Source organism: Phoca vitulina, unplaced genomic scaffold, assembly GCF_004348235.1.
Source record: "Phoca vitulina isolate PV1807 unplaced genomic scaffold, GSC_HSeal_1.0 scaffold2, whole genome shotgun sequence".
Classification (NCBI taxonomy): Eukaryota; Metazoa; Chordata; class Mammalia; order Carnivora; family Phocidae; genus Phoca; species Phoca vitulina.
In genome coordinates this window covers 76909110-76923643 of record NW_022589705.1, presented here as the reverse complement: position 1 = coordinate 76923643, position 14534 = coordinate 76909110, and the positions used below count along the sequence as shown (strand labels likewise).

The window sequence follows — 14534 nt, the reverse complement described above, 5'->3', positions numbered from 1 at the left end:
TGAGGGGATGTCTGAACTTTTTCCAGCTCTGCTGATTTGGGGGGCCAAGAGGAAGTTCCTACACTTTGCTGTATGGGTTCTTTGAACTCCTTCAAACATCCCCCCCCCCCCAAAGGATTAAGGGTGACCCCTACCCAGAACCTCCTAGGGAGTGGGTGTGTCCCAGGACCCTCCCCTCCTGTTATGTAAGGGCAATAGCACTTTTTTACAGCTTCTGATTCTGGGGCTATATTTGTACTCAGATATGTTTTGTTTTGTTTTAAATATATTTTTTAGAGATTTTATTTGTTTATTTGACAGAGAGCACAAGTAGGGGGAGCAGGAGAGGGAGAAGCAGGCTCCCTGCTGAGTAGAGAGCCTGATGTGGGGCTCAATCCCAGGACCCTGGGATCATGACCTGAGCCGAAAGCAGACGCTTAACCGACTGAGCCATCCAGGTGCCCCTCAGATATGTTTTGATTCACCTTCAAGATGTTTTTAAAGATTTTATTTTTAATTAATCGCTATACCCAGCGTGGGGCTGGAATTCACAGCCCTGAGATCAAGAGTCACATGGTCTACTGACTGAGCCAGCCAGGTGCCCCCAAGATGTTTTTAAGCATTGAATTAATTCATTCATCTGGCAAATATTTATTTACTTATTTATGATTTATTTATTTATTTGAGAGAGAGAGAGCACAAGTGGGGGGCAGGGAGAGGGAGAGAGATTCTCAAGCCGACTGGGCGCTGAGTGCCAAGCCCCACATGGGGCTCAATCTGAGAACCCTGAGATCATGACCTGAGCGGAAACCAAGAGTTGGACTCTTAACCAACTGTGCCACCCAGGCACACCTTGGCAAATATTTATTGAACATCTGTGTGTTTGACATGGTTCTGGGTTCATAGAATATACAGTAGATAAAGCAAACAAAATCTCTGTCCTTATGGAGCTTACATCCTAGTAAGGGAAGACAGACAATAAACAGTCACAAAGAAGTAAATGATGTGGTATGCTACAAGGTGCGGAGTGCTAAGGGGAAAATAAAGCACGGTAAGGGCAATTAGGAATGTCATGTTTGGGGGAAGTGTGCAATTTTAAACAGGGTGGTCTGGGAAGGCCTCATTGAGAAGGTGACATTGAGCAAATATTTGAAGGAGATGAGGGAGCAAGCCACGTGGCATGGGGGAGGAGAGGCCAGGATGAGGGAACAGCCTGAGGCTCCTTTGGCCACCACAGAGACACAAGGTCCAGACAGGGGGCCTGAGTGGTAGAGATCCTATGGGGCCTTGTGGCCTTTGCAGGAACCATTTCAAGGAGACTTTGCGAGGATTTTTGCAGAGCCATGACATGACCTGACTTACATTTTATTATTTTTTAAGCTTTATTTTTTTTTGAGAGAGAGAGTGTGTGTGCGCATGAGCACACACACGCACACATGCACGCGCGCGCGCACGCACACACACACACACGAGTGGGGGGAGGGGCAGAGGGCAAGGGAGAGAGAATCTTATGGTTCCATACCGAGCGTGGAGCCTACCAAGGGGTTCCATCTCACGACCCTGAGATCATGAGCTGAACCCAAATCAAGTCAGACGCTTAACTGACTGAGTCACCCCAGCGCCCCATGATCTGACTTACATTTTAAAAGAATGGCTCTTCCCACTGTCTTGTATGTTAACAGAATGAGTTAGCAGTCAATTTATAAAACTGGGGAGATTTTGCATAAAACTACAGATTTCCGCCTTCTCTTGAAAAAAACAGCTTGAAGATTTGGCTTCACTGGGCTTACCTGTCCTCGTAGAGCTGAGTAGTGGCCACCCCCTTCAGGTAGGGCTTGAGCTCTTCCTTTGCCAGAGTCTTCCTTTGCCAGACAGTGAAACTGAGTTTTAGTGGTTATTTATCATCATGCTCGCACTGTTGTTCTTATAATGAATTGTTCTTATAATGAAGAGGAAAATGAAATGTTTTTCACCTCTATTTCCATTAAAAAGTGAGAAAATGAAAGATACCTGCAGATGGCAGTGTGTTTGAGGAAAGATGGGGAAAAGGTATATTGCTTTATGAAAGTGAAAAAGAATCCAATTTTAGAAATATGCAAAGCACCTGAATCAAACTAATATAAATCCACTTATTTTTATACCACCTGCCTCACCTCTGGAAGGATCTGAGTTTCTAATTCCTGTTCTGCATTTTATAAAATGCTGCCACACCCATGACCTCATTTGATCCCCACCCTCCTCTTTGTCTGGCTACTGTGTGCAACCATAGAGTTGGTGAACTTTGTATTCTTATCCTCTCCATTTTACAAAGAGGGAAGTGGGGGTCAGAAAGGTTATTAGCCAGGAAGCAGCAACACAGAGCTGGAAACAGGGTTTATTCCCTGGCCCTTTAGCTGTTTCTATAATAGAATTGCCCAGTCTTAGATCTTCTGTTACCTTTATAATTAGTGGCCTAAATGCAGTTTTCAAGTGAGGAACACAAATGCCCAAGCACTCTTTAAATTGTAGAGGCATAGGGGTACCTGGGTGGCTCAGTAGGTTAAGCATCCAACTCTTGATCTCAGCTCAGGTCTTAATCTCAGGGTTGTGAGTTCAAGCCTCCCATTGGACTCCACACTGGGTGTGGAGCCTACTTAAAAATAAATAAATAAATTGTAGAGGCATAAAAATGTATCTTATCAACTATAGGACCTGAGTTTGTAACTTACTTGGCACACAAATAGTAAGTACTCACTAAATATTAATGCTGTTGTATTTAGTTATTTTAATAGCTCATCACAGTGCTTTTCAGTCTTTCAGCTTTCAATAATGAACAGTTGATGATTGATCAATTTAGTGCAGTGATTCTCAAGGGTAGGGTGGGAGCAATTTTACACACACACACACACACACACACACACACACACACACACCCCTTGCCCTGGGGACAGTTTTACAAAGTCTGGAGACAATTTTGGTTATCGCAACTGGGGGTGGGAGTGGAGGGTGCTATTGGTATCTAATGAGTAAAGGCCAAGGATGCTGCTAAACATCCTAGAATGCACAAGACAGCCCCCTACAGTAAGGAATTATCCAGCTCCAAATGCTAATAGCTTCAATCGCTTGAGAAACCCTGCTCTAGTATAAGAGAACGGATCAGTTCTGTCCTCCTGGGTGACGGCATCGGGGAGGCAGGCTTTGGAATAAGAAAGGCTGGGTTCTGCAACTTCGTTACAGTGTCTCTGTTGCACAGTAAGCATTCAAAAAAATCTATACTATTGAAAGTTGAATTTAATTACTAATTGTGTGACTCTGAGCAGGTCACAAAAGATCTGAAGTTCATTATCCTTATCCGTAAAATGGGAATAAAAAGCCTCTTCCAAAGCTGTTGTGAGCAATCATTGAAATAAACGTCGGTAAAGCTGTTGCACAGTACTTGGCCCACAGCGGTTTTCTTTCCTTTGTAGTTTATTTCTCCTTCTTCCACACCCCCGTTCTAATCCACGTTCAACCCTGTCACGAGCTGAGTGACCTTGTGCAAGTCACTTCCCACCCCCCCGCCCCCCCGCCCCGTAGACCTCGGTTGAGTCTCTACAAAATTACGAAGTTGGCTTCTGATCTCCAAGCACGCTTCCCACACGGAAATGGGACCGTGAAGTGTACGGATCTGCTTTCTTCCCCCGGGACTAATGGTACGGTCCCCGGGCAGCTCCCCCACCCCCCTGTCGCAGACCTTGGTACAGGCCCAGGGGGCCCTCGGCTGCCTCTCGGGGCTGCCCTTGCCCCCTGCCGAGTTCCGGGCCGTCCCTGCGCAAGCTGATTGGCTGGAGCCGTGCCCGGGCTGCGCGGCTATAGGTGAGCGCGGGAGGGGACGGGCGGAGCGGGCTGGAGGCCCGCCCCCTCCCCCCCTGGGTCGGACGCTGTGCGGAGCCGCGGGCGGGAGGCCGGACGGACCGACTGACGGGAGGGACGGGAGGCGAGCAAGATGGCGCAGACTCAGGGCACCCGGAGGAAAGTCTGTTACTACTACGACGGTGAGCACCGTGCGCGCGGCGGGGGCGGGGCCGGGCCGGATCCGGAGAGGGAGGCTGAGGAGATGCGAGCGGGGAGGCTGGGAGAGGCTGAGGCGTTGGGGAAAGGCTGAGAGAGGAGGCTGCGAGGAGGACGAGGCTGAGAGAGGAGGCTCAGAGGAAAGGAAAGCGAGGCAGAGGGAAGAGCCTGAGAGGAAGGAGGTCGAGACTGAGGGAGGAGGCTCAGAGGAAAGAGGTCAGGGTGAGGGAGGAGGCTGAGAGCAGGAGGTCGAGGCTGAGGGAGGAGGCTGAGGCTGAGTGGGGGTCTTGTGGGGAAGCCTGGGGTAACTTGATGCGGGGGGGGGGGGGATTCTCAGGAAGCCTGATGGGGAGAGTTTGAGTCGGACTCCTGGAGGGGAGGCTGAGTCTGAGGGGGGAGGCAGGATCTGGCGGAGAAGGGTGCAAGGATATGTTTTCCTGCCGAGAATACAAAGGTCTTCCTCTGCCTCTTTGCTTCCTCATCCTTTTTGGTGAGAGTCCTGCAGGAGTCACCACCTCCTGTCACCAGCCTCCCCTCCCCCAGTCTCTGAGCTGGGCCTGCAGTTGCTGCTGGGAAATGGGGCCCCTGGGCTTGGAAGGAGAAAGATGCAACCTGTTAAAACAGACTTTTTCATTTAACAGAAGCCTGTGGAGCAGCTTACTCTGTACTAGGGACGTTTAGGTGCTGGGGCCATGGGGCTGATCAGGTCACTTCTCATCTTCCTCTCAGTCTGGAGGGGGAGATGGGCAGTGACAGATTGCTCTCCATTGTCAGGCTGGGATAAAGGAAAGCTCAGAGTGTTTTGGGAGCACAGAGGAGAGGCACCCAGCCTAGCCTGCGGAGTCGGGGAGGGACGTGCCATCTCACTCAGGACCTGAAGAACAGGAGTTATTAGCCAGGCCCAGGGAAGGCAAAGATGACATTAAGTTTAGAGGTAAGAGAGAGGACAGCATTTTTGAAAGACAGCAGGTGTGTGTACAGTATGGCTGAGGCATAGGTTTGAGAGCAAGAGTGTAGAAGGTCAGGGAATAGGGTGGAGGGAAAGGTTGCAAGTGATGAGGCTGGAAAAGTAAATGGGAACCAGATCATGAAGGGCTGGAGACACTATTTTAAGGAAGTTCAACTTTATTCTGAGTGCACTTGTGAATCATTGAAGTTTTATGCAGGCTGGTGACATCATCACATTTATACCTTAGAACTATTACTCTGAGACAGAAGTTAAGTACACAAATGTAGGGGTAAGGAAGAAGGCAAGGATCCCAAACTCCTGGGTTGGGCAGTTTGATGTGTTTGGACAAGGCTATATCAGTTGATACTTTGGGTTTTGTATTTTTAAGAAATATTTGTTGGGGGGCGCCTGGGTGGCTCAGTTGGTTAAGCGTCTGCCTTCGGCTGGGGTCATGATCCCAGAGTCTTGGAGTCCCGGGATCTGAGCTCCCTGGTCAGTGGGAGGTCTGCTTCTCCCTGTCCTCCCTCTGCCCCTCCCCCCGCTCATGTTCTCTCTCACTCTCTCTCAAATAAATAAATAAAATCTTTTTTTTTTTTTTTAAAGAAATATTCGTTGAGGGATATCCCTACTGGGGGATATCCAAGTAGAGGCATCCAGTAGATAGTTGGCCATTCAGGTCTGCAGTTGAGAAGATAGAAATGAGAAGATAGAGATTTTTGGTAGTTGTCAGCATACAGATGATAATGTTAGTTACAGAAGAGGATGTGATCACCCAAGAAGTTGTATAGGGTGGAAAGAGAAGAGAATCCCAGGTGGAATTCTAAGGAAGTGGACTGAGAAAAGTCTAGTGCTCTTCATGCTCTGTACTCCCCTGTCATAGCGCTTGTCACTGTGTATTGGAATTGCCTGTTTACTTGTTTGTTCTTCTTAGACAGTAATCTCCTTAGGGAATGGGATCGTGTCTTATCTAGCTCTGTATGCTCAGCCCCCAGAACAGTGCCTCAGTCATAGTGGGCTCTCAATAAATACTTGCCGATTAAATTGTACAGAGGGAATGTAAGTGAACCAGAAAGTCTTTTCTTTGTTGTTTTTTTTTAAGTAGGCTCCACACTCAGCATGGACCCCACCACGGGGCTCGAACTCACGACCGACTGTGAGATCAAGACTTAAGCTGAGATCAAGAGTCGGACAGATGCTTAACCGACTAAGCCACCCAGGCCCCCCATGAACCAAAAAGTCTTGAGTTAGAGTAGCCAAAAGAAGGAGGGAGTGGCCAGGTGTCTGCAAGAACTGTTTCTTGTGCACAGTTTGAAGTGAAGTGAAGCTAGATTGCAGTCTATTGAAGAATGAATGGATGGGTGAAGAGAAGGTATCAGATTGAACCCTTTTCAAAGGAAGCTTGGTTGGGGCAGAGAGAAAGGGTTGTTTATAAAAGGGGACGTAGTGGCTGAGGGTTGAGCATATTCAAAATCCGAATGGAAAATAGCCAGAGGGAGTGGTTGAAGATACAGGGAGAGGGGCTGGTAATGATGGAGGTTCCTGAGGAGGCCAGGTGAGATGGAAACCAGGGCACAGGGAGGGACACTAGCCTTCAAGGGGAAGTTTCTTCATGTTTAGAGGCAAGGAAAAGTTCAAATGTAGGTAAGTTGGATGGGGAGAAAGTTGAGGGAGTCTTCCACATGAAGTAAGCGAATATTCCTTTTCCTGTGAGTGGGGGAGGGCAGTTGGAAGAGTAGGCATCTCAAAGAGAGATAGCTGTTAAGTAGCTGTTGTGAAAGAGGGAGCTAGGAAAATAAATTTGGAAGGACTGCTGAGCAGTGGTGAGGGCCCATTTGAGGCTAGAGCCTATGACTTTGTAGCCATATCAGTTTGCACAGTTTTGTGATCTCTACACCGTAGTTTAAAATGAGAAAAAGTGGAAAGACCTTTAGACAAAGGAGACTTCTTACTTTTTGAGAAACCGCTTGGGAGTTTTGCAATGAGGTCACCAGCTTGGGACCCAGACTTAGTTCTGCCCCTCAGAAGCTTTGCAGTTTTGGGCAAGTCACTTTACCTTTGTAGGCCTCAGGTCACTCTCCTATAAAACTGAAAAACTATGAGAAGAGTGGGAAAAGCTCTCTAAACTATAAAGGTAGTATCTGAATAGAAAAGATTATTTCTTGTAAAAAGTCTCTCTGCAACCGGATTAGAAGCTGTTGAGAAAAGGATGGTGCCTCTGGGCCCCACCCTCAGGTACTCCCCTAGCCTTCTAGATAAGTTATCTTAGTTCCCCAAGTCTAAGCCTTGGCTGAATTCAGGTTTGATAGGCAGGGGAGTTGCTAGGGATTAAGGCCCAGGCCAGAGACATGGGTAAGCCAGGAATCCAATTATGTAATGGTAATGGTCATGTTACTGTCTGCCTTCAAACTGGGTCTGCATCTGGATGTCTCAGCCAATGCCTTGAGAACCTATTCTGATAATCCCCATGTAAGGTGGTCTGAGGGTCTCTGGAAACAAAATTTCCTCCTGCCTTCTCTGCTACTGCATCTCAGTCTGTGTCTGTATGAGACAAGGGCCCCAATTGAATGCCACCAAATACTGTATTCTGGCTTGTGGTTCTGGCTGAGAGCACAGTTCTTGCCCTCAGAGGCCTCACTAAGATGAAGAGAAGAGAAGAGGGTAAAAGGACGTTAAGTAAAAACTAAGGAAATTTGAATAAAACATGGGCTTTTAGTCAATGATACTGTGTCAGTATTGCTTCATTAATTGTAACAAATACTTATTTTATCATGTAGAATGCTGATAATAGGGGAAACTGCCTGTGGGGTGTCTGAGAACTCTCCCCTACTATCTTTGTAATTTTTCTATAAATCTAAAATTGTTCTAAAAAGTAAAGTCTATTAAAAAGACAGAGAAGAGGGTGAGATCCTAAACATCCAGCTGTTTAGAAGTTTCCTGTTGTCCCTGGCCATGTCTATGACAAAGAGCATTGGAGCGTGGTTTGGTTGCTATTGGTAGCATTTCCCACAGTGCTTTGCTCCCTGGAATGAAGATTGTTGCTGACACCACCAAACCATGATGCATAAGGGGTTGGGACCTTCTTTCCACTGGTGCTCAAAGATCTGCCTCATCCTGATGGACTTCTAAGGAGAGAGCCTTGGGTGTGCAGTTCTCTTGATTTTTGTTTTGTTTTGTTTTGTTTTGTTTTTTTTAAGTAAGCTCTCTGCCCAAAGTGGGGCTCGAACTCATGGCCCTGAGATCAAGAGTCACACGCTCTAGTGACTGACCAGCCAGGCACCCCCACTTGATTTTTGGAATATTTGTGCCAGGAACTTTGTGCCAAGGAGATTCACAGAGCCCTCTAGATTAAGTGCAAACTGAAGTAGATACCGGGGAAACCCAGTGCAGCTTTTAGGATACTGGATTTGGAGTCAGAAGAGTTGACCCCTGCATCACTTGTTAGCTGTGTGATCTTAAATAGGCACTTAACATCTCTAAGTCTCACTTAGTTCAATTCCTTGAATCTTTATTTAGCCTTTATGTTGTACAGGGTGCATTTGTCCTTGCCTTCAAGGAGCATCCAGTCTTATGGATATAAATAGATAAATAAGTAATTCAGATACAAAACAAAGTTTATTTATTTATTTATTTATTTATTTATAAAGATTTTATTTATTCATTTGAGAGAGAGAGAGCATGGGGTGGGGAGGGAGAGGGAGAAACAGACTTCCTGCTGAGCAGGGAACCTGATGCGGGACTTATGTGGGGCTCGATCCCAGGACCTGGAGATCATGACCTGAGCCAAAGGCAGATGCTTAACCATCTGAGCCACCCAGGCGCCCCTCAAAACAAAATTTATTAAGTGATACATACAAATGGAGAGGAAATGACCATTTATTTTGATCAGGAATATATTTGGCGCTAAAGCTGGGCTTTGTAGTATGAGGATCATCAGAAAAGGAAGGACATTCCGGGTCAAAGGAACAGTCTTAACAAAAGCTACTTGGGTGTGAAGGTGAATGCCATGTTCAGGATGCTCATAATCATCTAGTGTGTTTAGAACAGAGATTGGCAAATTTTCTGTAAAGGTCCAGATAGTAAATATGTTTGGCCTTGTGTGCCATGTGGGTGGGTCTCTGTGGTGACTGTTTACTCAACTCTGCTATTATAATGTGAAAGCAGCCATAGACAGTATTTAAATTAATGGGCATGGCTGTGTTCCAATACAATTTTATTTCTAAAAAACAGGCAGCCAGTAGTATTTGGCCCAAGGGCCATATTTTGCCTACTCCAGTTTAGAGCAGAGAGCTGGGAGAGGGAGAGAACTGGGAGAGGGAGAGTGTTGTGGGTTGAATGTCAGGCTAGTGAAGTTTTTCTTTATCCTGTAGAAGATGGGGAGCCATTAAGGATTTTTGAGCAGGGGAGTGATGTTATCAAAGCTGTATATTAGAAAAATAACTGGTCAGTGTGGCAGATAGTTTGAGTTGAAGGCAGAGGAACCAATTAGAAGTCTATTGCTATAGCTGGGCGCCTGAGTGGCTCAGTTGGTTAAGCAACTGCCTTCGGCTCAGGTCATGATCCTGGAGTCCTGGGATCGAGTCCCGCATCGGGCTCCCTGCTCAGCGGGGAGTCTGCTTCTCCCTCTGACCCTCCCCCCTCTCATGCTCTCTCTATCTCATTCTCTCTCTCAAATAAATAAATAAAATCTTTAAAAAAAAAAAAAAGAAGTCTATTGCTATAGCTGAAGCAAGAGATGATAAGAGTTTAGTTTTCTTATCTATAAAATGAGAGTAATACTCCTGTCCTAACTGTTTTACCAGGTTATTGTGAGGATCCAGTAAGAAAATGAATGTAAATGTGCTTTAACTCCATAAAGTGTTATAATGTGAAAGAGGTGAACTGTGACTTACAATAATTCTGAATAGTAGTGGTTATTTTCCTGTTGTGGGAGTGAATCCTTTGGAGATACAGTGAGGTGAGTCACCTCACTGCCTGCTATTCTCCAGTAAGCTTTGGAATGAACCTTTTACACTGTCTAGTGCCTGTGGGCTAGACTTACATCCTTAAGTGCTGACCTCCCCAGGGCCCCCTGCTTTTTTTGTTTGTTTGTTTCTGTTTTGTGTTTTTTATTTTGGAGTTACCCTTCCTCGATGTGGGTAAGGATCTTGGAGACTAGAAAGAAAGAGAAAGAATTTGACTAGGAGATGGTTATAAAAACTCCTGGATTCTCCTGGGAGTGGGTCTAACTGTGTCACTGAAATTGTCACTCTTCCTTCTTCAGGGGATGTTGGAAATTACTATTATGGACAAGGCCACCCAATGAAGCCTCACCGAATCCGCATGACTCACAATTTGCTACTGAACTATGGTCTCTACCGAAAAATGGAAATCTATGTGAGTTACTGGGAGCCCCACCGCTCCCTAACCCCATCAGCTCTGGTCATATGTTATTCATCTCATTTTCTCAACTACTCATTCATCAAATGTGTCGAGTGGCTGTTATGTAGCAGACACTGTAAATGATAGAGATTTCTGTTTTTATTTTTTATTTTTATTTTTTTTAATTTTTAAAAGATTTTATTTATTTGACAGAGACAGCGAGAGAGGGAACACAAGCAGGGGAAGTGGGGGAGGGAGAAGCAGGCCCTCTGTTGAGCAGGGAGCCCGATGATGCGGAGCTCGATCCCAGGACCCTGGGTTCATGACCTCAGCTGAAGGCAGATGCTTAACGACTGAGCCACCCAGGCGCCCCAAGAGGTTTCTGTTTTTAAAGGGTTCAGTCCAGTGCTAGAGACTGACGGTTACACAGGTAAATTGTAGTACAGTCTATAAGTGCAACAGTTAAAGAATGTACAAGATGCAGAGATAATGGGAAGTGAAGGAGGAAGGGAGCCTTGGAAAGTTTCCTGGAGGTTCTATCTGAGCAGAAATTTAACTATTGAATAGAATTTAGCTTGGAGTTCAGGAGGGGACTGACATTCTAGACCAAGGGAAGAGTGTAGACAAAAAGGCAAAGAGGTGAGAACAATATGGTGTGTTTGGGGAAACTATAAGTAGTTTGGTGTTCAGGTAGTGCTATAGTGTAAAGGTCACAGGTGTGAGTGGGGGAACCTAGAGCTGGAGAGGTCAGCAAGGATTAGATGTGCTGTACTATGTCATAAGCAATTCTGATGGGCCAGGATCAAAAAAATCCACTGCCTAAAAGAAAGAGGGATCGGGACTGTGTTGAATTAGACAAGTCTCCAATTACTAGAGAGCATAGACTGTAACTGCTTAACTCTGTTCCAGCTGATTTTTGCCCACCTACCAGTTTTTAATTAATTAATTAATTAATTAATTGAGATTTCATTTATTTATTTGAGAGAGAAAGAGAGCACAAGCAGGGGGAGAGGGAGAAGCAGACTCCACACTGAGCAGGGAGCCTGATGTGGGGCTCCATCCCAGGACCCTAGGATCATGACCTAAGCCAAAGGCATACACTTAACTGACTGAGCCACCCAGGCGCCCCCCACCTACTGGTTTTTAAAGAGAAGCTAGAAATCCACATTATTATGTGATGTGGGGCCTGATCTCAAGACCCTGAGATCACGTCCTTAGCTGAAACCAAGAGTTGGATGTTTAACCGACTGTGCCACCCAGGTGCCCCAAAGATTTTTTTTTTTTTTTTTAAGTAATCTCTACACCCACTATGGGGCTGGAACTTACAACCCCAAGATCAAGAGTCGCCTGCTCTACTGACTGAGCCAGCCAGGCATCTCCAGGTAATGGATTTTAAATCAAAGAGAGATAAAAACAGGCATGCATTTTATTTTTATTTATTTGTTTACTTTTAAAAGATTTTATTTATTTATTAGGGAGAGAGAGAGAGAGTGAGTGGGAGGGAGAGGGAGAAGTAATCTGTACACCCCATGTGGGGCTAAAACTCACAACCCCGAGATCAAGAGTTGCATGCTCCACCAACTGAGCCAGTCAGGGGCCCCCAGGCATGCATTTTAGAAGCAGGGAAGCCAGTTAGGAGGCTGTTGCAAAGGCCCAAATGAGAAAATAAAGAAGGGCTGGGGGCCCATGTTGCCTTATGGTTAGCGCCTAAGAGTCTGTGGTTAAAGTCTGTGCCGGCAGCTTAAGTAACCTAGCAACAGCAGGATCCTTCCTTACCGTTCCAGAGACTGCAAGGAGATGAGTCTTCTGTCTCAGATGGCCCTGTTATGTCCCTAGAGCTACTGGAGGCAGCTGGGGAAGCAAGGAGGGAAGGTAGAGGAGCAGACAGACGTTGGGACCAGAGAGCTTTTTCAGGTGTGAAAGGCATCTGGGAATGAAAAACATAAAAGGTAGCAGACAGAGGTTTTGAGGGACTTTAGGGAGCAGACTAGCATTTAGATAAAGAGAGGATACCTGAATGTGGAATAGCGAGCACCAAGACCTTCTAGAGCTGCCTCATACACATCTTTACCGTACTAATCTGGCCCCAGCCTGCCTCCTTTCCTGCCACTTCCCTCTCAGAATCCTCTAAGTCAGCCAGATCAGATTCTGCCTCTATCCACCCTATCCTGACTGAGAGGATTTACTCTGCCCAGTCGTATTTTACTCATCTTTAAAAGTTACCTCAAGGGGCGCCTGGGTGGCTCAATCATTAAGTGTCTGCCTTTGGCTCAGGTCGTAATCCCAGGGTCCTGGGATCGAGCCCCGCATCAGGCTCCCTGCTTGGCGGGAAGCCTGCTTCTCCCTCTCCCACTCCCCACTGCTTGTGTTCCCTCTTTCATTGTCTCTCTGTCAAATAAATAAATAAAATCTTTAAAAATTAAAAAAAAAAGTTACCTCAAGCCCTCTTTCTTTCTTTCATTCAGTAGATTTTTGTTGAATACTTGTCATACCCCAGGGACTATATTAACCTCCATGAGTGATATTAAGATACTAAAAAATGGATGCTATCTTCAAGTGAGAGGAAAAATAAACTAACGTTTATTGAAGATTGTTTAGGTGGTAGGCCAGGGCTACCTGTTATTTCATGTAATCCTTATTGCAACCCTAATTTATAGATGAGAAAACAAGGTCAGAGAGGATAATTAATGTGTTCAACATCACATAGCTATTAACAGATGAGGTAAGACTCCAACCCAGATCTCTCTGGTTCCAGGGTCTTTATGTGTCCATTTGTCCTCTTCCCTATTCCTAAGCAATATATGTATAGGCTTCATGCCCAATGTGGAGCCCAGTGCGGGGCTTGAATTCATAACCCTGAAATCAAGACCTGAGCTGAGATCACGAGTTGGATGCTTAACCAACTGAGCCACCCAGGTGCCCGCCTAAGCAATATTTTAACAAGAAGCCTAGAAGTAGATGGTCCCAGGATTTTTTGATGATGTCATAAGGGACCCAGGCTTATTCTACCCTGCTCAGCCATCCTTACCTTATTGATTTTTTTTTTTAAGATTTATTTTAGAGAGAGAGCAAGCGATAGAGGGAAGAGGCAAAGGGAGAGGGAGAGAGAGAATCTCAAGCAACCGCCCCACATAGCGTGGAACCTGACAGAGGGCTGATCTCGTGACCCATAAGATCATGACCTGAGCCGAAATCAAGAGCTGGACGCTTAACTGACTGAGCCACCCAGGCACCCCAGCTTATTTGATTTTATCCTTTTGTTTTTTGCCTTGAAATCCCATGATAGCTGTCTCAGCTCCAAGTATCATGTGTTTGTACAATAGAATACAAAGAGGAAGGGAACTGGAGGCAAATGGATCATTCTCCACTATTTCTACCCCACACTCCCTTTTTTTTTTTTAAGATTTCATTTTTTATTTTTTGACAGAGATAGAGGCAGCGAGAGAGGGAACACAAGCAGGGGGAGTGGGAGAGGGAGAAGCAGCCTTCCCGTGGAGCAGGGAACCCGATGCGGGGCTCGATCCCAGGACCCCGGGATCATGACCTGAGCCGAAGGCAGACGCTTAACGACTGAGCCACCCAGGCACCCCCTCTCCCTTTTTAATTTAATTAAATTAATTAATTAATTAATTTTTTAAGATTTTATTTATTTATTTGACAGAGACACAGCGAGAGAGGGAACACAAGCAGGGGGAGTGGGAGAGAGAGAAGCAGGCTTCCCGTGGAGCAGGAAGCCCGATGCGGGGCTCGATCCCAGGACCCTGGGATCATAACCTGAGCCAAAGGCAGATGCCCAACGACTGAGCCACCCAGGCGCCCCCCCTCCCTTTTTTATTAAAGAGAAAAACCATTCCCAGAAGTTTCCCAGCAGATTTCCCCTTAAATCTCATTGAGTCATTTGCCATCCTTAGACCATTCAGCAGCAGTTGGCTTAGACTAATCACATTTGATTCCTTTGGCTGAGTACATTAATACCCAACCAAATTGAGATCTGTTAACAAGAAGGGAGAGAATGGCTCTTTGGGAAGCATCTAACAGTGGCTGTCATAGAGATAATAATACCTTATTGGAAATTTCTTCATCTGTAGGTATTATTGTAAACTTCTAAAGCAAAATTCCAGTATAATCTCTTTCTTTTTTTTTTTTTTTTTTTAATATTTTATTTATTTATTTGACAGAGAGATAGACAGAAGAGCACAAGCAGAGGGAGTGGCAGAGG

The 14534-nt window shown here is 45.7% G+C and overlaps 1 protein-coding gene across 1 annotated transcript in view; it reads left to right on the top strand.

Moving 5' to 3' along the window:
- The first annotated feature begins 3719 nt into the window (after window positions 1-3719).
- The window catches only part of HDAC1 (histone deacetylase 1), a 31760-nt gene continuing 20945 nt past the window's right edge, over window positions 3720-14534 (top strand). The window contains exons 1-2 of the mRNA XM_032388956.1: window positions 3720-3992; window positions 10218-10330. Coding sequence (XP_032244847.1) covers window positions 3944-3992; window positions 10218-10330 — 162 coding nt within the window. The 5' untranslated portion in view covers window positions 3720-3943. The remainder of the gene's footprint in view (window positions 3993-10217; window positions 10331-14534) is intronic.